The following is a 25,819-nucleotide window of genomic DNA, read 5'->3' as shown; positions in this document are numbered from 1 at the left end:
ATAGGCCAGTCCTTTAGATGTTAAAAGTTACAGTTCAAAAGGTGACTGTACTGGTTAAAATACTTGATGTCAAACTGTCAAAAACTGAACACAGTTTAGTTATTGTGATCATTTGCTGAGGCCTTTTGACTCGCCATTAAAAGCACGGTTTTAAGTGTCCCAGTAAACCATGACAGTGTGCCAACATGCACAATACCAGGACCCTGAAAATGAAGGCGCTAATTTTATTTTATTATTTACACCCATTTTCCTACTGTTACATGTCAAAATGTCTTCTATGTTCTTTACAGATCAGAAGGAAGAACTGTTGATGAACTAGGTGAGTTACAATATATTTATATGGTCTCTAGTTCTAGCACAAGAAATAACATTTCAAATCTTCAGTTACCAGTTCTGATGATCTGCTTTTAGGGAAAACTGCAGGGAGAAGAAAAGAAACTGCAGAAGCTAGAAGCCAAAGCACAAACATGTAATGTAAAATGAATAGAGGAAATAGCATGCTATTGTGTTATCAAATTGGAAAGTGCAGTCACAATAGACTACTACAAATAAATATATACACGAAAAAGTCAGACAAGACATGCCTCCAGAGAAAATGGCCACAGGAACTAATCAAAGCTCGGCTGGTCGATGTCTGGGGGCACAGTGCAGCGAGTCAGGTTGGACAGGTAGAGAGCGGTAGCCATGGGAACAAGGCCGGCCGCCACCTTCAGGATGGTCAGCAGCCTCTCTGTAGCATTGGTCACACCATCTGGTGTCTGGAGGGGAAGAACATCACACAAGACTGCTTTTAAAGAAACAGCAACAACGGGACACACAGAGACCTCTGACTGCAGAAATACTCAGCTATATAATCTATGTGCGAAAATAGCTTACCCAGGGTTCAACAAGTTCAATTTGAGACATTTTTAATACCACATAATTGAGAATGTAATGTAATACCTTGTGGCCGGTTTCATGATCATACATACCATTATTTTAATAATCCAATAATCTTTTTAGTGATTTTTAAGGAGAAAATATGCTCGGATAAAACAAGAAATTTGAGAATTTTTTTTTAGACAAAACAATCGAAAAACTAACCTGCAGATTAATCGATAATGAAAATAATGCTTAGTTGCAGCCCTTACACCTAACATTACCTTCTCAGGCCTTTGTTGTTGTTGAGGAAACTAAATGGATCGCATTTTAAGACTTTTTTAAACCTGCAGATACCACATTTTCACTGTGGCCATCAATAGCAATAATCTATGCTATGTCTTGCTCTCATGCTACACATACATTTGTCTCTGAAATGATGTCTTTAAACCATTCTCAATGTTTGTGAAAAAAGGTCGATACAAACCTGATCCTCTGCAAACAGCAAGGGGCAGTGCAGTGATGCCGCCAGTTTTCTGACAGCGTCCAGGCGCTCTGTGGGGACCGAAGCGTTACGAGCTACAAGAGACAGATTCATAAGAGGGCAGCTAGTCAGAGAGAGACACAGAAAGGCTGAACTAAAAGTTGGTCATTTTCCAACAATAAAGGAAGGGATGAGGTAAATAAACAGTGAACAAGTATCCATCTTAGAGAATGTATCCCTTTTGCCCCTATTTTGTCCTCCTTCATGTGATTCAAGGACCTGAGGAGAGCAAACAAATACTTAAAGAACTGAACCCGTTGCCATACCATTAGTGACCATAAAGCAGACTTTTCCAAGGAAATATCCAGGGTCCAAATATTTCAGGGAAGCTTCTGCTGACTGGAAACTATGACGAAACACAATAATACATGTAACACAATTAACTATTAAATCATATATTTTAACAATGTATTAATATTTGGAGAGCACAGTCATAACTACTGATATAATGTAAAATACATTGACCAAACCACAGTGGGGAAGTTTAGAGCCCCTTTCTACATAATGATAGAACAATATCATAATTAATTGTAGTGTAAAAGTGAGTGTTGGCATCACATCTTTATTTGAGGACAGTAATTAAGAAGAACTGGATAGTTCTACTTAACAAAAGCAGTGGATGCCATGCTACTGAGTTCAGATTCCTCTAATAATTACATAACAGATGTATACTATATTTGTGTGGTTTAAGAGATATAAAATAGTTCTTGGTGCAAAAAAAAACAAACAGCTGTGAGAGACATACAAGTAGAATTTATTGAGATTCATTCAGGCAAACTAAAACTACAATACAGAGTAGATATTTAACCTGAGTGATCAGGTGAGGAGAATAACATTTAAATAGGTGAGGATTTGAAAGTTACCTGAGCTCTGAGGTCAGGTTGATGATAAACACCACAAGGTCTATCCTCGGACGGCTCTCCTCATTCTCCATGGGCAGAGGCAGACTCTTAGCTAGTCTCCTGATGGGTACAATAAACATGCTTGTTGTCAGGCTGAATGTGGTCCACTTATGTGTAGCAAACAGAAGTGGTAATTCTCACATAGGATGGATGGTACACATGGGAAAGATTCCCATGTTTATGACTTGCATGTCTTCATGTCATCAGACAACTCAAGATGGTTGTATGAGGGTTCAAAATACTATGCACTGACAATATCACACAATATGTATTATTAAACCGTATTTTTAAGTGCCAAGTCGGATACCGGAGCTTTCAGAAAAAGCTGAGTTTCCCAGTTGCAATTACGACTTGATGTGAATGTTATTTACCTGTCGAAAACTGGTAATTAATTATATGCCTCTCATATACAATAAACACAGCACAAGAGTCTTGAGCTGAACCCTCAATTGTTAGTAAATAAATTGGTACAGTTGCATTGGTTAAACATTTATACAAAATGAATAACTAACCAGTCGTAGTTCCAATACTGAAAAGCAGATGTTGTTCCCATGTGTGTGCTTAATGACCATGTCCTGTAACAGACAGCTGGCCTCAGCTGTTTATAAGGACGGAACAGTACTCACACATTCACAGTGACAGCGGTCTCCTCTACCAGAGCGTCTGCTAAACTCTGCTGAAACTGCTCCTCACTCTCCACCAGCTGGGGGAACAACACTCCAAGTCAGCACAAAACTGGATCATAACACTTTGCACTATAACACACTGCCTTAAAAAAAGAAGTACTCTAAACTCCATATTAAGATGTTACATTGTGGTATTATAATTCACCACAGTTTTGAAAATATACCGTTTATTCTCAATATACTTGGAGTCTGAGAATACATTTCTACATGCTCTCAATAACTTTCCCTGCATCTCACATATGTGTATAGGGTCCCCAAATACATTATATATTTTGAAACATCTCTCAAATACAATATACTGCTCTTCTTTAAAGCACATCATATCATTAGGGCAGTGGTTCCCAACATTTTCAGCATTTGGCCCTTATTTATTCCAAAGATATTAAACTATGCATTATTTCACAATAAAAGCTAAATTTAGATAAAAGAAAGAAAAACATATAATTGTACTGTATGTAGCAGAAATATGCCTTGTCTATGTATATATTTAATTTTTTTTTTTTTTTTTTTTTTTAACTTGAAAATCATATTCACATCCTAATATTGCCCCATTTAGGGGCCCTGACCCCAAGGTTGGGAACCACTAACTTTTTCGGTCAAGGACCCCTAAATTGACACAATTAGACCAGGACTCCCATTTGTTAAGATTTTATCCCAGGGTCCTTCATCTGATAGGATTTTTGCTTTTAGATGTTTTCTTACAGAAAGTGACTGAAAACCATGGCCAAAATAGTCATACATTCTGCCATTGTGTTACTTATGGATGGATTTATAGTGAAAATAAATGATTCCCCTTTTTGCTGAGGACCCCCTGGAACCCCCTCAAGGACACCCCTGGGGGTCTCCGGACCCTACTTTGGAAACCACTGTATTAGGGAACATGCGACTGTTTTCGTTGTGCTTTTGTTTTTAAATTTTGAGCAGCTATGTCAGGGCAAACAGAAAGTGTTTTAAACGTGGATACATCATTAAGTCAGATAGGAAATTAGCACCATCTACCAGCCAAATGCTGGTAAAATATGCAAGTGGCTGGTAGATTTGCTACACTCACCAGCCAAAAAAACAATGGTACTCCATTGAGTGGCTGGTGAAATTTGAACATTGAATAGCCATTCGGCTGGTGGACGAAAAAGTTCATTTTGAACCCTGTATGTATGTGTTTTGTTTAGATAAATGTAACGTTAGGTATTTATGTCAGGTAAGTAAGAGAGTATCCAGAACAGACAAAAATGTGTAATTGGGTAAATGCCATAGTAAATGCCTTCTTATAATCCTTAATCATAATATATCCATAAGGTTATCTGCGCTCTGATGATTGACCGAGGAAGCTTAACGTTACTTCACTTTAAAACACTTTTATTCTCCTGTTGGTTCATTCTGAGAGTTGAAGCAATGAAAAAACAAACTCACCAATATGTTCGCTGTGCACAAACCAGGCAGCTTACTAAACGGCTTCAGCAGCGACATCTTGATATTAACACTTTAAACAATTCCCGTTTCGTAAAATATAGTAAACAAACCCACCCAGTCTCTGGTCATTTCAGGCAGATTTTACTAAACACAGTTCGGACTCTCAGCCGTTCGTTTCATGTTCACTCGCGCTTTTTTTCCAAACGTGTGTCAAACGTCATGACGTTTTCCCTACATCGGCAGCTGACGTTGTGACGTTTTCCCTACATTGGCAGTCGTTTTCTGCCACCTACAGGCTGCTTGGTGCTCGCAGTTAATTCCTCATGATGTATCGTGCAGATGTCACTTTTGGAGCAAAATGCTGTATCATTAATCCAAGTCTTGAATGCAGCTGGTCTTCCTGAGGAACTTGTTTATAATTTCTGTTTTTTTGTGTTACTCTAAACTTCTATTCCACTAAATTTTTGAGGTATATGTTGTACTTTTTAATTTCACTACATTTATTTTGACAGCTTTAATTACTAGCTACTTTGCAGATTCATATTGATGGAAAACATAATCAACTAATGTGTTATGATTTGTACTGTTAAAATGATCCCCACCTTACATTAAAGTGATAATTACGCAAGAATTATAATCCTGATGTATATTAGTACTTTTACTACCTACTGCACAGGTAGGTGCACAAATCATCCCGAGCCATGATCCTACAATAACATCCATTTTCCGGTCTTATCTGGACTATTTTTTGTAAAACTGAATGGCCAACAAGGCAAAAACAACTTAAACATATATTTAAGTATATTTTTTAGTACTGACAAATGAAATGACCTAAAAGCTAAAAAAACAAATAGAATTGTTTAAAAAAATATATTTTTCTGTTGAGTTAGACATCAATAAAGCGAAAAGGCTACGGTACAAGGTCTTCAACCCCAAGACTGGAGGTGAAGTTAAAGAGAAATTTGTATAAACACACTGTATTTGAATAGAAGCAAAACATTTTATTCACTTAATGGTGGCACAGCAAAGTAGATTCCCCCAGTACATCCAGGTTGTATCACAGCAAACAAGTCCCTGGGCCTTTAAGTGTCAGTATGTAAATATGCACATCATCTATATGCATTCACATGTCAGGAACTGAGTGGAAATATTTGGACTTCTTTCAGGGGGACAAGTGAGTTTATTCTCAAAGTATGAGCTCATCACTGCGTCCTGAATTAAAATGCAGGCTCGGGGATGTGTATTGAATTGTCCAAATGGCATTGTTACGGCTTGAAGGAAGCAAATAAAACAAGCATCAGAAGTGCCTTCAGTCATTCACAGCTCATTTCAAACATTACTGCAAGGGATGCCACATTAATGATTGATTCCTAATGGAACAGGAAAAACAGTAACAACATTGAAGGTCCAACCAATGATTAAAAAAAAACAAAAAAAAAACAGCACTTCATGTGAGTAAAATAAAAACTGACCCCAAAGTAGGACTGCTGTTTCTTCACTCACTCACTCGTCACTGTCTAAATAACTGTACATAAGATCAACAAGATGGCATAAAAAATGACTGTACTGCTTTCAGGTCACACTAGCCTCCTAATTCAGTCTTATAAAAGTTGGTTTTGCATGTTTACTTGACTGCCACCACTGAAGTTGTTCCCTCATCCCCATGTTAAGTTTCCACCATCCACCTGCTAATGTACATGTCCCACTTTTAACATGAACACACATACAAAGCAGAACACACTCGCACCAACACACACTTATCCCTCCATGCTCCTTTTAGTAATTACTATGTCCAAATCAAAGACTTTGGAGGCGTCCACTTCTGTTCATATCTCCCCAGACTCTCGCTCCTCGGAGCTGGAGCGTCGGTCCCGCTCGAACGATAGGGATCTCTCTCGTTCCCTGCCCCTGGCTGTGTCCGTGGAGGGGAACTTCTCCCTGTCCTCCCAGTCTCTGCACGCCGCCCTTTCCTCACGCCAACCCTCTCCTACTGCGGCACCATCTCCACACCTCTCCTGGGACGGCGAGGGCTCCTTGTCGCGAGTGTGAGATGATCTGTCTCTGGAAGACCTGAGGAAAAAATTACCAGCCACAAATTGATCATCATCATCATCATCATGAAAGTACGCCTCCAGCACAAGACTGAGGACTTGATGTCCTTAATTTTTGTTTGACCTTTCTTTCTTTTTTTTTTTTCTTTTTTTTTTAAAAAGTGACAGAAAGCTAAGTTATTGTCCAAAAGGCTTGCATTGCCAGACCTATATCCAGAGCACGGTGTCAGTGCTGGAGAAAAGTCTGGCTGCTCAAGTTAACATTCTGGTATCGCAGAAAGAACATCGGTTTGTTGTATTTCTTTAAACTAATCACTAAAACTAAATCGTCTTTGGTGATGCTAAACACCGGATGCGGCGACGGCACCCTTGCAAAACAGATAGCGGAGGAGAATGCCGGCTGAAATAGGGAGCCAATGGCAGGCTTTATACCAAAAATCTACATCTGGTGAGTCAAGCTATTGTCCACATATAGAAAAGATGGTTCTCAATTAATCAAGAGCTACGATTATTTTTACCTATTGATTAATCGGTCAAATATTTTCAAGATTAGTTGATTATTTTACTCTAATAATAAATGATAGAAAATTGTAGAAAAATGCAACAATTTCTAATAGGACAGAGAGACATATTCAAATTGCTTTTTTGACCAAACAACAAGTCTGAAACTCAAAGATATTGAATTTCCAATGATATAATTATAAATGATATATGCAGTGAAAAGCCACAAATCGTCACATTTGAATGGCTGGAACCAGTGACTGTTGAAATGACCTACATTGTGTAATTTTTTGAGTTGATTCTTAGCAAAAAAAAAAAAAACTTTGTTCTTTCACAAATATGTGCTCATTCATGTGTAATTACTTACCACCAACTAATCAAAGTATTCTCGTAAGCGTAGAATTTGCCATTTAGAATCATTCAGAATACATACTAGCGAGTTGCTCGAATGACGGCAGCCATGTAGCGGGCGCTATCTTGCACCCAGCGCAACTGACTTTGTACGCCGATGCATGTATCATTACTATTTTGCACCCGACGCACAGCGGCTTTTCCCTCCACGGACTCACGTCGGTAAATTAGGTTTTGCAGTTTCAGAAAACAATTCCGCCACAGACCAGGAAAAACCTAGTCTAAAGTCAGTGGTGCGTTATTCAGATGTTATTTTAAGGGCACATTCTTGGCCGTAATGTAGTGTGTGCACACTTTGCTTCTCTCATCTCACGGACCCAGTAGTTCCCATTTTTGCAAACCATACATAAAATACAAAGAAAAATATGACCTTGTTTTACACAACATTTCCATGAATCATGGATGTGTTGATGACATAAATGAGGAAATATTAGAGGACTTAAGGAGATGTGATGTTGAACTGCATGTGCCGATGCCACTTAACCCAAATGCCCCAGCAGCAGCACGGGAGAGGAGAGGCCGAAGAGCTGCATCGTCTATAGTGAGGTAATCTCGGTCTAATGTTAGTCTACATTGCAAAAATATCACCATGCATTCATAACCTCGTGATTCAGTGAGAGTGAGCCCAAAACATCGGAAAGTATGTTTTTGTGACATTTCTTTATTTACATTTTGTCAAGCTCCGCCCACAAAGCTACTTGCGTTTGATACTTGCGTTTCAGATCGTTAAAATAGGGCCAAGCGCCTCCATCTTTAAAATACATTAGCCAAAGAGGCACATACCTCCACCTTTCGCGCTTTTAAACTCAGTGGCACCATGACAAATGCCAGGCGGAGATTACTCGCCAGGGAAGCGAAAAAGAGAATTAAACGATGGAGATACTAAGAGCTAATTTCGGGTTCGGCCACCGTAGGAGTTGAAATGCGCTCGGAATGGGAAGTGCTAGAAAGTAATATTCAGTTGGTTGTCATTTACAATTTCACCGCTAGATGGGAGAAATTCTTACACAATTTAGCTTTAAGGATTAATCAATTATCTAAATTGCTGTTGATGTTGAACGATCGACTAACTGCTTAATGGATTGCTTTTTCAGCAATAAATTAATTTATAAGCACCTGAATAAAGTCCTGCTTGAAGGTGATCACATTTTACTTTGCATGTCAGGTGAATCTCTCAACAAATGGACAAATTAAAAATGGAAAAATTAAAATATTAACATTAGTTAACCCTACTGTGAACACATACGTTGTTGATGTAATCACTGTTTATATCATGTGAAATGTTAGTAGTTACATTTAATGTTAGTTAAGGAGGTCCGATCTAGGGCTGCACGATTAATCTAATCGCAATCGCGATGTCACGCTGTGTGATTACATAACTGCCATAACATAAGTGTCTAACTGTGTGTCAATCACTGCTCATGCACACGCATTCATTCTCCCTTGTGGGGGGAGGGGCTTAGGACAATGGTTTGGGTTTTAGCAGAAAGGGGGGAGGAACTGAGAAGTTGATGTTCAAATTTTTTGGCTAAGTCCTGGATCTTCACAAGTATATTTTCTAACTTAATCAATAGTTATTATATTACACCCAATATGTTTATGTATTCCCTCTTATGCTCATTTAACTTTGCATGTTCAAGTTAAAAAATACACATTTCAAAATTTTAGTAGCTTATTTGGTACATTTTCCTTGATAATCAAGTAAACTCATGATACATATAAATCGCAATCGTAGCATTGTAAATTGCAATCGCAATATGACTCTTCTCCAAATCGTGCAGCCCTAGTCCACTCTCAGACCATTCAGTCATCCTGAGGATGCTTTATGCAAGTTTCAGTGATGGATAAATGCCATACCTCTTCCTTTTGCGCCTGTGAGAGTGGGAGCGTGAGCGATGCCTGTCCTTGTGTCGATGTTTCCTCTCTCTCTCTCTCTCTCTCTCCCGATCCCGATCTCCACCTTCTTCTCTGGAACGAGAGGAGTGGGGGCGTCTTGAATGATGGGCGGACGAAGTCGAAGTGCCTCCGTCCCTAGAAGAATTATTTTATGGAGAAAAACTGATTTTAAGGTTTGAAGTTACAATGTGCACTTCTGCTTTTTTTCTTTTAAGTTTTATTTAAAAAAAAAAAAAAGTATAATGTTTGTATAATGTTAGTGCCGGTGGTTTTAATTTCAGGCAAGGTAACTCAAACTACATAATGTGGGCCGTTTTAACATTAGATCTGTCAACCTCTGAGCTGTTTCCTGCTAACTATTATTACGTGCTGGTACTAAGCAATACTTGCAAAATATCTCACAACTTTTCCAATATCAACACTGCTGTATCACAGCTGGTTTTGTATACAATTACTCCCTTGTGTTAAAATTTGTAATGATGAAATTATTTCAAATAATGAGACTGTATTCTTAATAAAAAAACACATCATGGCACACAACTAGCCTAAAAATATGCAACAAAGCCACAACATGCCAATCTTGTTTGGAATTTACACAAATAGGTAATGTCTGAGACTTTTTTTAAGTAGAGCTACAGTTTATAGCATTATGTTGCAGTGCGAGTTTGTATATTCTATGAAATCATGAGTCACTCTGACAAAGACAAAACTTATCAAGTGATTCTGGTCAATGCAGGCATACCTGTATCGTTCTCCACTTCTAGATCTCGATCTAAGACGGACAGAAACACAAATCAGTTTGCAGATGACACTAAACTCTCTCTTTGTATCAATGGAAGTCAGACTGTTCCTTACCTCCTTCGCTCCCTCTCCCTTTCTCGTTCTCTCTCCCATTCATGCTCTCGTTCGCGCTCTCTTTCTTGTTCCCGCTCCAATTCCCACTGTCGCTCTCTTTCATCATCTTTTTCACGTTCCTCTCGTCTTCTTGTTCGCATTCTTTCTTGTTTCTCTATAACTGCTTTCTGGATAAAACAAAAATAGTGCATAACTGAAAAATACTAGCCGCTGATTCTGTTCTATGTTCATGTGTATGTACAACACAAATAATGGAAACTAGGGGTGTCACAATTTTGATTTTAAATCGAAAAAAATCGATCAAAATTAGCTTTTAATTTCGAACTATTTCAAATTCTACTTGCGGGTCCGAAGAAAGAAGAACATTGGGCCTCATTCACCAATCGTTCTTAAGAACAAATTTGTTCTTAAACCCCAGAAGATTCTGGCATTCACCAATGTTTTCTTATTTGGGATTTGTTCTTAGGTAAGAACAGAATCTACACACACTTAAGAGCACTCTTACGCACAACTGAGAGCTGACATGTTTGCGCAAAATAAGTAGTTATACCATTTTCATCCGTTCTAATTTAAAATTAATTCTCCTTTATAATTTTGTAACTCATTATTTTACACATAATTATATGTTCGTTTGTTTTAATAAATATACACTACACTTTACAGTTCTGCTCATTTGTAAAGCACTTTGAATTGCATTATGTATGAATTTTGCTAGGCCTATATACACTTCATCAGTTCTGTGCCCTTCTTCGGATACAGCGTTCACTGCATGAGTAACTGCTATAGACTGTTAACAGTCTATGGTAATTGCATTCCATGCATCAGTTTTATTTGCTGCTTTGTTTCCACTGCTGATGCTACTAAATATGATGTCTTGTTTTTCGCTAACTTCTTGCAGCAGTACCTCCACTTCAGAATTACCAAAGTTTTTCTTTCTTTTGGAGTCGAGGCCTCCACAGTCTTTACCACATCTTTTTTGACATTTCTCTAAGTGTGCACACGGCCCTGCCATCTCATGTCCTTTTGTGTGAATTAACGGGGCGTTTACCTATGCTAAATAGGAGCAACGGGCACAAGCTTTCAACTTACGAAGACATTGGGATTCATCATTCTAAGAACACACCTGCGAACAATTCTGCTGTTTAAGAACACGTCATGAATAAGACGTAGACTTTTCTAAGGAACTTTTTTAACAAATTTGAGAAAAAAGCGTAGGAAGATATTGGTGAATGAGGCCCATTGACAACAAACATAAAAGACCCAGCCGGCTGGTAGCATGCAGCTAAGGGTAACGTTAGCTTACCAGTAGCATGGAGCTGCACTTTTCAAGACACCACGGCCACTGCCAGAGATGATGGAGAAACTACAGAACTGGAAAATGCTTTAGCACCCCTTACCCTTAGCTTTTCAAGCTTCTCACGGATTTCAATGAAGCCGATATGCAGTTTGCCCCCAAAGTGGTCAGCTAGACGACGATCGTTGTCGTGAAGACCCAAGTAGGCAGAGCACACCTCGCACACCCGCAGTTTTTGTTGTTGAAAGCTTGAGGCTGGCATCGAGTTTCTGTACACATCCTGCAACAAAAAAAAAAAAAGGTTATGAAACTGTGGAGCTGGAGCAAATTACTAAAGAGACACCATAAAAAACTAAATATTTTAACTTGTATTTCATAATGCCTGCATGATAGAGCTGGACTTACCGTAACCTATTAACTTCTTAAACCCAGCCTTATCCCTTGGAAATTTTTAATAGAAATATAATATATATATTTTTTCTTTTCCCAAATAGATTCCTCTGAATCTGAAGAGATTAATGTATGGCTCATTAGTGTCTGCCGCCATCTGCTGGCTGTATTGAAGTACTACAAGCCATCTGATCCTGTGTAAGTGCCATGAAACGTATGATAAAAGTGGAAGCAAAATGGCAGATACCGCTCTCAGCTGCCTGCAGCAGAGACTAGACAGCGGAACGGGAGCCGTGTCCTACGAGTCTTATATGCTATGCTATGTTTGTAAATAAGCGTTTGTCTTTTGATGTCGTTTTAGCCTAAATCACTGATTTGTGTATTTTATTTTTATTTTATGACCCTGTGGCTAATGCGCTATGTACAGCACTTTGGTCAGCGCAAGCTGTTTTTAAATGTGCTATAGAAATAAACTTTACTTACTTACTTACTTACTTACTTATAATAATACATCTATGAACAAGAGTGGACGGCTAGCAGAAACAAAGCTCCTTGAGCAGAAATGTATTTATAAAATGGTCTTTTGAATGGCAAGATCAGTTTCAAAGCCCTTCCAGATGGTTCTAACCACAAGACTGAAGTTATTTGCATGTACTGTCGATGTGAATTGAGTTGCCACCGGAGTAGTCGAGTCTCAAATACTACTTGAGCATTAAAAACTTAAAAAAACATCCTTTTTAAAGTACATTTAGAACAGATTAAAAAAAATGTGATTAATCGCGAGTTAACTAGGACACTCATGCGATTAATCTCGATTAAAAATTGTAATTGATTGACAGCCCTAATATGTATTTATTCTAACACAATAAACTAGTCACAACACAGCAGATATTAACTTTCTGACCTCTGCTTCTTTCTTCAAGCCCCGGGTCTTCTCCACCATTTCCAGCACTTGCTGGGCTTCATCTACGTTCCCCTCGCCCCCGAGCTGCTCTGCCCGGGCCAGCAGCTTCCCGATCTCTTCATTCAGCTCGTGGACACGTTCAGCCTTTTCATAACAGGAGAAAAAATTAGCTCTAGATTCATGATAACCAGATGGTGTGACATTGTGCATTTTCCAAAGAAAATGATTAATTCCCAGGTATAAAAAGCACAGCATTCATAAAGACCTGATGATAATCTCACACGAGCAATGTCAACAGTGAGTCTGTCACCTTTGCAGCCACTTCAGCGCTTATCTCATCCTGCGTTTCAGCTAGTCTCTTCTTGGCCAGGTCGGTCCTGCGGTCACAGTCAGCGATGAAAGACTGAAGGTGTTCAGCAGCCTGCGAGAAAACCCAGACAATGTTAAGATCAATGGGTTTTTGTGTGTGTAAAATATACAGTATGGTGGAAAAAACTATGTTTTGAATGTTGTTTAACTACTAAGTTCCAACTGTCCAGAAAATAACTACTTTCGAGAGCTACACATGATGGGGTAATGCTGTGTGTGTGTGTGTGTGTGTGTGTGTGTGTGTGTGTGTGTGTGTGCTACTCACATCAAGTTCAAAGAAGTACTCCTGCTCCTTAGAGGCAATCTCGAAGTCTGCTCTGAGGGCCAAGTCATGGACTTTCATACACTCTCCCAGATCCATTCTCTGCAGAAATCAGAAATACATTAATGTACTGTATTTGTATGCTTCATCATTTCCACTCATCTTGAGATTTATTATGCCAATAATTCCCTAATGTTAGAATGTAATCCTGTCTTTCAACATTTTACATGATATCACATTTGTGATATAATTTGAAGCACAGTGCTTTGTCACTGAATGTCTTTACCGCATCCAAACTATATGGAAATATACAGTGCTGTCCCTAAGTATTGAGACGCAAGCACCTTTTTGTGTTTGTTTTGTACTCCAACATATTGAATTTGAAATGAAATAGTGATTTTGAGGTTAAGGTGTTGACTCTGCTTTAATGCGAGGGTGTTTGCTATCACATTAGATGAATAGTGTTTTTTTTTATTAACAGTCTCCCAGTTTGAGGGGACTGAAAGTAATTAGACACGTTGAAAAGGTTACATTCAAATGTTTACAGGAAGAATATGGCTGTAGTCCCCAACCCAAACCACAGCTGAGATTTGGTACTGTTCCCAGCAATGTTATGTCATTGCAGCTATCGTCCCTTCTCACTTTGAGGGCTTTTACCTTCAATCTGACCCTAAGACAGTGACAAATGTGAATGGGCATTAGATGAAAAGTAGCCTTTGTCTGTATGTTTACAATCACTGACCTGCTGCGTGGTCCTGAAAGCTTTAAGTCAGCACTTTAACCTTGTCGGCATTGTAGCACTTTAAGCTCAATGTGCTTGAGTATAACCAAAACCAATGACAACAGCTGTCCTATTACTTTCTGACTGCAGTGTATATAGAATAGAATGCCTTTTATTGTCATTATACACATGTACAACGAGATTAAAAGCAACTCCTTTTTCCAGTGCCAACATGTACGTAAATGAAATGTAACATGGAATAAAATAAGTAGTGCAACAAGAAAGAAGAAAAAAAAAGGGGTAAGGTGCACAGTTCTAAGGCGTGATATGTATATGATACATGATAATGATCTTTGTGTACAAGTGTGTGTGTGTGTGTGTGTGTGTGTGTGTGTATAAACATAATACTCACAGTGCCAGACAGAATATCATGAGGACATGAATCCAGGAGGTGACTTTTGCAGACTCGCTCATCTGTGAATTTGATTCTCTGCCGCATGCTATCTCCTAAAAAAAGGAAAACCCCAAGAACAGAAAGACATGTTGACTTGTCAGCCAGTCCTCCGATTAAAACGTAGCACGATACGTACTAAAGCATTGAGGTGCAACGTGCAGCCTTGCGATAAACAAGTCACACATCTGTTACCATAACAGTAAATCCTAAAAGTTAGCTGCTAGGATAGAGTCTGATAACATGACAACATCTAAGAAAGAAGCAAAAAAAAGCAAGAAGCGAACCACGAAAAAAGAGCACACTAACCATGACTAAATACAGTGCAAAAACAACTTAACTTGCCATGTATACATCATCTCAAACACAACAGGTAGCTAGCCGGCTGGCTACCCTCATGTTAGCTAGCATGGTTTGAAAAGCATGCCTCACTGTCACTGCCTGGCATATCGGCTAGCTTCCCGGCTAATGCTAGCAACAACACAAACTCATGTCCTGATCCGATTAGACACCGATCTCAACCACAGCCAGCTGTGCTCACCGTCTCTCCCTGTCCCCATGAGTTGGTCCAGCATCGCTCGCATCTGTGCCTGGGCCGACATGTTTCTGAGTGTTTAGCTAGAGTTGTGTGAGTCACTCCTCGCCAGCTAGCTACAGTCTTCACACATGCAGCCTCCTCGACTGCAGGCCTCGTTGGCTCCTACACCACCACCACCACCACAAACCACGGACACCAACTTTTCCCACAAGGAGAACAAGCCCGAGTCCCGCTGAGCCAGCGAGGTGGTTGTGTACAGCGTTGGTACAATTGACTGGTTATCACAGCACTTTAGCAACAGATAAATGTGACTTTGTAACGGTGGATGGCTTCGGGTCGGCTGAGCAAGTGCAACGTCTGTTTGAAAACTGCTGGGGTCCCGTGGTCGTGTGGCGCGTTCAAAGATCGGTGACTGAATGTAGACAGGGCAAAGGGTTAGCTAACTAAATCTGTATAGAAATAAGTAGCCAGTTATTCTGTAACGTAGTATCTAAATGTATTTCTAGCCAGTCAGCTAGAAGTTGGCAAGTTTATTCAACGTCCTTTCTTCCGCCTTTCCACTTCCCCTCCGTGCGCGTCGCCGCGAAGCGCGCTCTAGTTCCTTGCCTCGAGGAAGGGCTGCAGTCTTTTTTTTTTCTTCATTTTTTAAAAAACTTTATTTAAAAAACACTCAATGCATTGGTACATGGTATGTACACACAAAAACTGTCCATACCAGAGGTGCATGTATATAAAATGTTTTGAAATGTTTTTGAAAAAGTAATACAAATTCAAATCAATGGTCATCGGTCCATGAGAAATTCATCAAACACAAAATTAGTCTTAATTGCTTTCTTATTTTAAGATCTCTTATTGCCATATTAAAAGAAGAATAAGAAAAGAAGAAGCAACTTTATTATTCGTGAATGTGACAATACACCTGACCTTACTACCAAAATGTTAGGAAATAAAAAAATACCTTGAACAATTGTGGACAGCATAGGCCTATTCGAAATATATATGTATTACCGATAAGTATTTATTAAATTTTACATTGCTTAATTGTAAATTTTCACAGGCAAGGTCTTTTAACCTGGACCTTGGTACATAAAGTACATTCCTGTCCACATAGACACTTTATCTGGAATACCAGGATATATTATAGCCTTATTATTAATATTATACAGTTTTTTATTGACCATGGAATTATGTAGGTAGGTCAATTTTGAAAACACAAATGGTGAGTGAATTCCGTGAAAAATGTAAGGTGCCAAAGAGTCCATAGTGCACCCCCTTCCCCATTCTTCTCATTATTTGAATGTTAGAGTACATATACATTGCATTGTTTTACGAAGCTCTAAATGTTGTTTCAAAACCTTCTGACAATTCCAGTGAATAAACCGTGCAGCAACAGACACATCAGAAATGCTTACTCTGAATAAATATTCTGAATGAATACTCTGCCTTATTCTGCCTCTGATTGGCATACCTTGGTATTCTTACCCTAACCCCAGCAGAAACTATATATATATATATATATATATATATATATATATATAGGGCCTTATCTACTAGCAGAAACACGTCGAGTATTAGCCAATGAGAGGGAGAGTAGCTCCCGATCTCTACATCGACGGTCCCACACTCGGCCACTCATTGGGCCACTCCCACTCTGCTGACATTACTGGAAAAAATGGCGATGAGTATACTGCGGCTCCCTCTGCGACTTTTCACCAAAAATGCGGGGATAATGAGCCGTAACAACGGCTTGAAAACATCTAACATATCCAGGACAACTCAAGGCAGGACCGTAGTATCCACGCCGTCGGGGGCAATTTTACCGAAACCGGATAAAGTGAGTTTTATTCTGCCTTGGTTATCGAGTGAAAACCGACGGCGTAGGCGGGACCTAACGCTGCATTGACAGCCGCTGTAGCACATAGAAAGACAGAAGATGCGCTGGGTTTAGTCAAGTCAGCCAATGAACGCATGTTTACACGAACGTAGAGGTACTTTCAGGAAGTAATTACCACTTTTTTGTCATTATTTTGTATCAATTAAAATCATTATTGATTAAGTGGACATTTTATGTTAGCCATTGAAATAATGCGTAATTGGAACATTTGCCTTTGATAAATGGTGTTATTTGAGCTAGCTAAACACTACACAAGCTGGTGTGCGTTGTTGTCAAGGCAAGAAAAATCTAGGACAATGAAGGATATCTGTTTATTACCTCGTTTGTTCTGAACTATGATGTCCAATAAGATTACGATGGCCCATACAGATAATTCGATATAATCGGTACACAACAAAAAAATCCCTATTAAAGCCAAGGAACAAATTGAAAGTCTACCAAAACTAACTATGCTCCACCCATGGATGGATAAACCTGCTGTGGGGCCACAGGAAATAATGAGCTGATGGGCCCCAGTTAAGCCCTTTTCAAAACAGGGCCTTAAGTTAGTAGTTAGGTAGTCTGGTTTACCGGATGTACAGTGACATTTTCATGTCACTTGACAAACTTAGTCCTCTTGTCCCTTCTGTTTTCCAGACGCCATTTGGACTTATCCGCATGACAGCAGTGGTGGTGCCTTTCCTGTACGTGGGAACTCTGATTAGCAAGAACTTTGCCGCTCTTTTGGAGGAGCATGACATCTTTGTCCCTGAAGACGATGACGATGATGACTGAGCTAACTCCAGAAAATAAATGGTAAAGTCAAAGTGTACATTAGCAACACCTTATTTGACCTTTCAACACTGTTGCTTAGACCTTTTTTATGCACTCTTATTCATGTGTAAAGGGTGTTTTTTCTAAGCTATATGTGAAAGGGTGTCGTTTATGGCATGTTTATAACATTGACAATTGGTAACAAAGCTGCTGACAAGTTTTTTTTTTTTAATTCATATCCACAGGGTGCTTTGCAATACTGACTGAGAGCACACCAGCTGGCACAAGGAAGATGGGGCACTTTGACATCCAAATACATCCATCCACCCATCTCCTCCCTCTCTCCTCTAATTATGTTGTTTTAGCCAAACTAATTTTTTTGCACATATCATGTGAGGCTATCAAAACTACTAGTTATGCCTTCACTCCTGTTTGCATGTTTTTGTCAACTTAATAAAGGGAGTCGATTACACATGGATAAACACTTGTTATTTAATCTTAAAGCCGTCTACACATGATTCGCGGTAGGACGCGGAGCAGCGAGGCGAAGCACAGCGAAGTAACGTTCTGGAATTGGTTGCGCCTTGAAAGGTCAGCGGCAACGAGGTCAAAGTTGAAATAATTTTAACTTTGAGCGCATAGTTGGGCGACACTGCTCTGCCCACAGGAAAACAATAGAACAGCCAGCGCAGAGCAGTTTACCGCGGATCATGTGTAGGTGGCTAAACAGTCTTTGCACAGTGGTTTCCAAGTACATAATAGTTGCCATCATTCTTAGTCTAACTCTTTTAAGTCATATCCAGTCATAACAGTACATGTTATTGCAATGTAATGATTTAGTTGTGGTATTTTGTAATTTTTTTTTATGTTGGCTTGCTGTCATCAAGGTAAGTTTTTAACAATTGTCCTCATTGGTCAGGTCTGTCTCGCTCCCTCCTGAAGTGCAGCGTTGGCCAGTCTCAAGTGTTCGTTGAGGGAGTCCGTCTCCAACTGGCTACGACCCCTCGTGTCACTCAGCTCTACATAGGCCTTCTTATAACGCTCATAAGCTGCTTCTTTCTCCTAAAGTAAGGGTTGGAACAAGTATGGAAGACACATCAAAATCAAGCAGGGAGGACAGTTTAAATCAAAGCTGTAAATGTTCAACATATAGGAGTGTATTATTTTTGAAAGGTCTGATCATAAATCACCTTGGTGAGAGACTGCACTTCATTCTGTAGACAGTTGATTTCTTTTTTAAGGTACTGCACCTCATTGTCTTTCGCTCTCAGTAATGTCTGGAAAACAAAATGTGACATCTTACTATTGGCAGTGTAACATTTTCACATACATATGGAAAGTCTCAATGTATGCGACACTGGTGGAGAGTAACTAAGTACATTTTCTTAAGCACTTTAAGTACAACTTTAAGGTAGCCTACTTCTACTTTATTTGAGTGCTTCCTTTTTATGTTACTTTATTCCAGTACATTTAAGAGGGAACATTGGCGCTCTTTACTTTACTACATTTATTTCACAGCATTATTTGACAGCTGTTGTACAACTGTACAGTTGCTTTGCTGATTAAGATTTTACATACAAGACATGTGATCAGCTTATAAAATATGGTGCATTGTTATAGATTAAACTACCCAACCGTGTACAATGTAGTTAAAATTAGCTAAAAGAGTAAAATGCTACTTGCACATTAATGCATTCCATCAGTAACTAATCCAATAATAAAAAATATATTAACAATTACAGGGCCCATTTGTCTGCATAACAAAAAACCTTATGTTTGATACATTAAGCACATTTTGCAGATAATACTTTGAATGCAGGACTTTTACATGCAAGGAGTATTTTTTACCCTGGTGTGAGTAAAAGATCTGAATACATCTTCCACCACTGGAAGTCCAGTCATAAAACCTTTTACTGCAGCCCAAAGTGATGTGCTGCATTGGTATTCAGGCAGTAGATGGCAGTATGTGCTGCACTATAATGTGACCAACCACAGATGCTCAACACTAATGGGGCCATCAAAAACTGTGACAATGTTGCTACAGGGAGCCATTACTGGGTACACAACAAACAGTAAAAATGTAAAAATGGTCACTAGGACAAAGCAATAAAAATTCTCAGATCAATTAGTGTTTATTAAAATGGGTTGAAAATCCCACAGCACATTTGTCAAATGTTGCTTTCTGCTTCCCCATGATGACAGTAATGTCAACATTTGTCTTTCAAGCCAGAGTTAATACTTGAGGTGCAATAACTAAAACTGGGTTGTGATGCAGCAATAAGTTAGGATGCATTAGTATCACCTACTTTCATATGAGTTTAGTCACAACCGTTAAACCTATTGCTATCAATACCTCTACTTCTGACGCACTGCGCTCAGTGTTGCCAAGGGATACCGTGTCCGACCTCTGCCCTGTGATGAAATAACGCATGCGGCTGATCTCTTCCGCCACTTTGGCCTTAAGCTCCTGAAAAGAGATTTTTTTAGCTTAAATTATGTCATGGAGAAATAATGTGAACTAGTATGCTTATGGATATTGTAACTTCCTTATTAGTTTAACCCTATAAGAACAGAAAAAACTGAATTTGATGTAAATTCTTTTAACAATCTTTAAGGCGGTTTGGTACTGTATTAAAACAGAATTAAATCAGGCATGTATGTAAACCTGGTTCTCTCTTCTGAGCTGCTCCAGCTCTCTCTCCTTGCGACCGAGCTCAGTCTCTTGGCCCTGGCTGCTCTGCTCAGTGCGGCTCAGCTCCAGGCACTTCTGAGAGTAGCGCTCTGACAGCACATCTAACTCACTGTGCAAGACATCCGCCTGTGGCCTGACACGCACAAACACACGAGTTATGGAGTGAAATATAATGCATGATCATGCAAGGGGTCACGGCTCAGTGTAGAACATCTTAAGCTTGCAGCGAGAGCCCTGTGAGATAAAGACAACTCTCAGCATGATAACAGAGTGACTGTAATAAACTTACATGTGGCCTCTGTATGAAACATCAGCCTGTGCAGCTCCTCCAGCCAACCTCCTGGCCTTCTCCACCTCTCTCTCCAGCTCCTCTCTGTGAGCTGCTCTCAGTGCCTCCATTGCTTTGATAAATAATTCAATAATTTGTTACTTAAATTGTCAACACAGCATTACAAACAACACAAGACAGCTAATTAAGAACATACATCGAGAACACAACATAAACAAACTTAAAAGACACAAATACAGTTAATAAATACATAAATACTGGTTGCAAGATTTATTTAACAAAAGATGCATAAGGAAGAGATGTAAACTGCCCCCAGGTGCTACTATTGCATGATACTACTGTACTTCCTGTCTCACCTTTAGCAGCTGTCTGGCTCTCCTCCTGCAGCATCCTGTCTCTCTGCTCTTCCAGCTCCCTGATCTCCCTCACGTGTTTCTCCTGCAGCTCCTGCAGTGTTTTCCGATGGGCTACTTCCATGGCTTCTAGTCTGTCCCTGCAGGGTGCCCCGGGGCCACATGGGCTGTCCACCTCTATCCCCATGGTTGCACGCTCCCTCTTAATGCTCTCCACTTGCTTTCGAAGTGAGAGGGCCTGGGAGATGGATTTGTAGAGAGTATACGTAAGAGGAAAAAGACTGAGATCTACATCACCCACATAATTTCCTTCCATTGAAAACACTTTAAAGGAAAGTCTTACTATTGTTTCTAGTCATCATCTTTCAACTTTTTTTTAATGGAGTGACTGTAAGTTCTTTCTTACCTCCTTTTGAAGCGCTTCAGCTTCATTTGTTTGAATGGTTGGAGCTCCATTTTTGGATGAAAGAGCCCCATTTGAGCTTGCTATATCAGTTTGTGAACCGGTGACAGACTGTTTGGCCTCTTCAGGGCTCGATTGATACGTCTGGGTGCTAACGAGAGACTGTGATGCCTGTGGGGTGCTTGAGTGATGAGCCTGGGCTCCAATGAGAGACTGTGCGCTTATGTCCCTAAATGACAACGTCTCAAATTCTACCCACTTCCTGTTGACGTCTGAGTCCATGGTTTCAATTACAGGCACAGGAACACTCCCCCTTTTCAGCTCCATGGAGTCCCACCTGCTGCCCATCTCACTGAAGGGGACCCCCTCCTCAAACCACTTGTTCCTTTCCTCCAATCGCTTGGCTTGCTCGCGGTCCCAGCCCTCCCCTTCTTCTCTCTGACTGGATGGAGATGAGTCCAGATCCCTGTCTACAGTGTGCTGGTGGTAGTCGGCCTGATGGGAGTTTGCAGCTGTGGTGTTGGAGGTGGAAGTGGTAGGTTCATAGTCTGAATCCTTGCAGATGAACCGAGCAGGGGGTTGGCATGACGACGGTCTCCGGGAGATGGAGTTCTCTTTCACGCTGCCAGTGTCTGATTGGCTGAGGTCAGAGTGAGGGAAAGACAGGAGGGTAGTGTTACACATCAGAAGAAAGATGATAGAAGGGGTTCGGTACAGAAGGACCACCCAATCACATTGTCTGCATTTCCTCACAGTGTTCAGGAATTTTCAGGTCAATGAAACGCCTGTTTTTTAAAATTAGACTGAGGATCATGTGAACATTATAAACATCAAGTATTCATTATTTTTGTTTTGTTTGTTAGTTTTATCCTTTTTAGGCTATATGCTATGTATATAGTATATTTATATAGCATGCCTTGTGTATGTAATTAGGCACAGTTCACTCTAAGGTATAGGTCTGATTTTCAGTGTCTTTTTTTAAAGTTAACTGGGCTGAGCCCTCGGTTGTATTTTGATTACAATTATTCCACAGAAAAGAGCTCATGCCTTTGAGAGGGGAATATGCTTCAGTAACTAATGATTAACTGTGCTGTATGTAATGTATTTTGTTTTTGGACTTGATTTGCAAATTAATGAATAAAATGTCAACAAAAAAAAGTATCCATCATAGAGGATGTCCTGTTTTGTAATTTGTTAATTTGTTAATTATGATTAAATAGTAATATATTATGACAGATCAAATTATGACATATTCTGTAAGAATTGTCAGCCAAAGTAGAAGTCTTATGTATTTTACTTGTGATCGAAAGCTCCAGAATAACTACTAAAAGGACCTTGAAGTAAGATTATTTAGTTAACTGCGGTTTCCAAGATCAAGAATGAACTTTGAACCTCAACCATCTTAATTTAATGTATGATTTATTTGGCTTCATTCCCTCTTTCACACACATAGATTACATTGATTTTATTCCAGAAGCCATAAGAGTTAACAGCCAAAGTAAATAGCGAGTTTACTTGTGTGACATCATGTGTCCTTGTATTATTGGACAATGTTGGTCAGCTATGGATCGATCACTGGCTTTAACTCTTGTCTTTTTAATGTTTATTTAAAAGAAAATCTTAACATGAATATATTTGGTATTTTCACATTGTTTTGAGTGTCATTGTTATAATTTTATATTTCTATGTTTGCAAACTAGCTTCAAATTGCCCCCTAAGGGACAAATAAAGTATTTTTTAATTTAATTGTAATGTAGCTACATATTGTACAGTATTGGAATGTTGGCGTGTTAAGTAATTTAATGGACTTTGCTTCTTTAAGATGCTGTTTTCAATATGTAATTCCTGGTTGTGGTACACTGTAGTCTCCCAGCAGGAGTTGATTGTATCTGAGTACATTTTCTCAAGTACAGTACCCAAATACAAATTTTAGGCACTTGTACTTACTGAGTATTTTTGTTTTACATTTTACTCCACTACATTTATTTCACAGCTTAAATTACTGGTCACTTCACCAATTAAGATTTTACATACAACACATATGATGAACTTATATAGTATGATGGAATGTTATTAAACTACCCAACAGTATATGAAATTCTTCTCCAACTAAACCAATTACAACGGTAAAATGCTGCTTATAAATTAAAGCATCAGCAATAATAATCTAATAATTTAATATATAATAATAGTAATACTTTTATTTTCAATGCAGGACTTTTACATGTAACTGAGTATTTTTACAATGACATATTATATAATATGTAATTTTCTGCTGCTAGGGGTCTCTCAATCAAAACAATAACAAAAGACGCAGTTTGGTGACGTCGTGAAGTAGCGTGGGATCAGAAGAGTTGCCGTCAGATTCTCCTGGTTAGGATTCCTTCAGTGCTCATTGATTTTGCCGGAAGCCCAATTATCCACAGAGTTCTGGTCCACTCCAAAGCAAACGGACTAGGTGATTACAAACCGTTAAAAACCCTAATAAAGCAGTTCCACGTAAAATAATAAGTTTCTCCGACGCTGTTGAACTCATCAGCGGAGAGCTGCCACAGTTTGCTTAGCTTGTTTCTCTTTGTAAATTCGAGAGTGTGGTCTAGACCTACTCTATCTGTAAAGTGTCTCAAGATAACTCTTGTTATGATTTGATACTATAAATAAAATTGAATTGAATTGAATAACTTAAAATCATCAGACGTAATCGTGAAAATGTGGCTTAAAACTAGATAAAAAGTCAAATTGTGACAGCTTCTGGCAGACAACCATAACGCTGTCACATGCGCAAAGGGGATATGACGCCTATTGACAGACCAAATGTAAAGGTAACAGACCGTTACCCTGAAGAAAATTGTAGATTTCTTTGGGTTAGAAATTTTTTCGGAAACATTTGGGAAAATGTAAGTACACAACTCGACAAAATATATAAATTAGGTCCAGTCGCTTTTAGACATTTTTATGCGGAAATGTTACATATTATGCGTTGAAGTAAAGGATCTGAATACTTCCTCCTCCACTGTCTCCCAGAATAAAGTCAGACTCACCACGTGGTGTTCTGGATCGCCTGCTTTAGTAACTTCACCCAGTTCCGCCGTATTCTGGAGGTCATAACAGAGAGAGTGAACACTGCTCTCTTTGTCTGGAGGAGATCAAAAGACAGAGCAAAGACATACACACACACACGCACACGCAAGCACGCACCCACACACACGCACACACGCGCGCACACACACACACACACACACAAACACACATTGTTAAACAGGAAGCAGCCAAACATTTAATTGATGTGGAAATGGGGGGCGATGTGGGGAACATCTGACTGTCCATCTGTGTGATGGTGTACTGTACAAGACAATGAGCAAAAGTACAGTGAATACATACTTGTATTTGGAGTCCATAGTTCTTCTCTACGTCACAGTCTGACACATTTAAACAGGATGCCAGGTTGATCGCTCCGTCCAGATCATCTGACTGCAGCACAAATAAGTTTGAAACCCTTTCAAATTACTGTATGTATATTGAAATCAATTGCTATAGGTTAACATCTAGTAAATCTTCCTACTACTTTAACGTCACATATCAGTTCCTACCTCCTCAGCCTCCGAGTCTCTGTAGTACCTCAGCGAAGTATCACCCAGAACAAACCAGTGTTTCCTCCACTGAGCAAAACACAGTAAACATAGACAACATTAAATGAATGACTTTTTTTACTTTCGTATGTAGACATCTTTAAAGATACTTTAGGCTTTGAGTCTTGTTCTTGGTTTTTGTACTCTGTCTGCTGTATCAGATTGTACATGGTTATACAGGAATTAGAAGAGAAAATGACAATACCCTCTTTTTTTTTTATGTATAAGAATATCAATTTCAAAAACTTCCATTTACCTTGCCATGTTCATCCAGTCTGGACATCCACCCCTTCAAGTAACAGAGCCTGTAATTAAAGCATTGTGATCATGCTCTTTGGAAGCATTCGGCAGTGGTTCTATGTCTCACGCTTCATTGTGTAATAGAGGAAACGGAAACTGTCAGAACAGACGAACGTGTCTCGAGATAACATCATTCTGAACCACGCATAGAGAGGCAGGCAGAACTATAAAGCACGAAAAATGGGAAACATAATGCAGAATAGATATGTAAAAAAAAAGGAAGAGGTGTAGCTTTTGCAAACTGTCATCTTCATAAACGGGGAAATAAAAAGAGAAATAGGAACTGATGTAACATTATTAGACTGACTTAAAAACAAGCAGGCACTTTTAAAGCATGTTAGCACAAAAAAACATACTTACCATGCATGCATCATATTGTACAGTATATAGTGTGAGGATGAGAGAAAGAAAGAGACATTGAGAGAGAAGAAAATGCATGATGTGTGAGATGAAATGAGGAAGA

General features: G+C 39.2%; 4 protein-coding genes across 5 annotated transcripts; 1 reads left to right on the top strand and 3 right to left on the bottom strand.

Annotated features, from left to right (window-relative positions):
* Positions 1 to 210: 210 nt before the first annotated feature.
* On the bottom strand, positions 211 to 4,650 carry pane1 (proliferation associated nuclear element). The gene is made up of 6 exons (XM_031286058.2): positions 4,401 to 4,650; positions 2,931 to 3,007; positions 2,266 to 2,364; positions 1,669 to 1,748; positions 1,346 to 1,437; positions 211 to 758 (listed from the first exon to the last, which is right to left on the bottom strand). The coding sequence occupies exons 1-6, from the start codon at positions 4,455 to 4,457 to the stop codon at positions 609 to 611; spliced, it is 555 nt and encodes a 184-aa protein (XP_031141918.1). The 5' UTR covers positions 4,458 to 4,650; the 3' UTR covers positions 211 to 608.
* A 730-nt stretch (positions 4,651 to 5,380) lies between these two features.
* Positions 5,381 to 15,651, bottom strand: zgc:158803 (LUC7 domain-containing protein). The gene is made up of 10 exons (XM_031285938.2): positions 15,047 to 15,651; positions 14,467 to 14,561; positions 13,337 to 13,435; positions 13,013 to 13,123; positions 12,703 to 12,846; positions 11,512 to 11,688; positions 10,115 to 10,281; positions 10,002 to 10,031; positions 9,221 to 9,394; positions 5,381 to 6,470 (listed from the first exon to the last, which is right to left on the bottom strand). The coding sequence occupies exons 1-10, from the start codon at positions 15,105 to 15,107 to the stop codon at positions 6,227 to 6,229; spliced, it is 1,302 nt and encodes a 433-aa protein (XP_031141798.1). The 5' UTR covers positions 15,108 to 15,651; the 3' UTR covers positions 5,381 to 6,226.
* Positions 15,652 to 16,629: 978 nt separating this feature from the next.
* Positions 16,630 to 18,162, top strand: smdt1b (single-pass membrane protein with aspartate-rich tail 1b). Its single transcript, XM_031285951.2, has 3 exons — positions 16,630 to 16,877; positions 17,574 to 17,732; positions 17,936 to 18,162. The coding sequence occupies exons 1-2, from the start codon at positions 16,716 to 16,718 to the stop codon at positions 17,709 to 17,711; spliced, it is 300 nt and encodes a 99-aa protein (XP_031141811.1). The 5' UTR covers positions 16,630 to 16,715; the 3' UTR covers positions 17,712 to 17,732; positions 17,936 to 18,162.
* Positions 18,163 to 18,168: 6 nt separating this feature from the next.
* Positions 18,169 to 25,528, bottom strand: LOC116040523 (TRIO and F-actin-binding protein-like). 2 transcript variants are annotated; one of them, XM_031285950.2, is made up of 11 exons: positions 25,313 to 25,528; positions 25,018 to 25,086; positions 24,809 to 24,898; positions 24,469 to 24,563; positions 21,431 to 22,067; positions 21,028 to 21,262; positions 20,672 to 20,783; positions 20,356 to 20,515; positions 20,044 to 20,157; positions 18,881 to 18,967; positions 18,169 to 18,752 (listed from the first exon to the last, which is right to left on the bottom strand). In XM_031285950.2, the coding sequence occupies exons 1-11, from the start codon at positions 25,337 to 25,339 to the stop codon at positions 18,606 to 18,608; spliced, it is 1,773 nt and encodes a 590-aa protein (XP_031141810.2). In that variant the 5' UTR covers positions 25,340 to 25,528; the 3' UTR covers positions 18,169 to 18,605. The 2 variants fall into 2 exon arrangements, with proteins under 2 accessions (XP_031141810.2, XP_035856133.1); XM_036000240.1 differs by lacking the exon at positions 20,044 to 20,157.
* Between the last annotated feature and the right edge of the window lie 291 nt (positions 25,529 to 25,819).

The sequence above is a fragment of the Sander lucioperca genome, chromosome 4 (assembly GCF_008315115.2).
Source record: "Sander lucioperca isolate FBNREF2018 chromosome 4, SLUC_FBN_1.2, whole genome shotgun sequence".
Taxonomy (NCBI): Eukaryota; Metazoa; Chordata; class Actinopteri; order Perciformes; family Percidae; genus Sander; species Sander lucioperca.
Note: the sequence above shows the minus strand (reverse complement) of the source record. Positions and strands in the feature narration are given on the sequence as shown.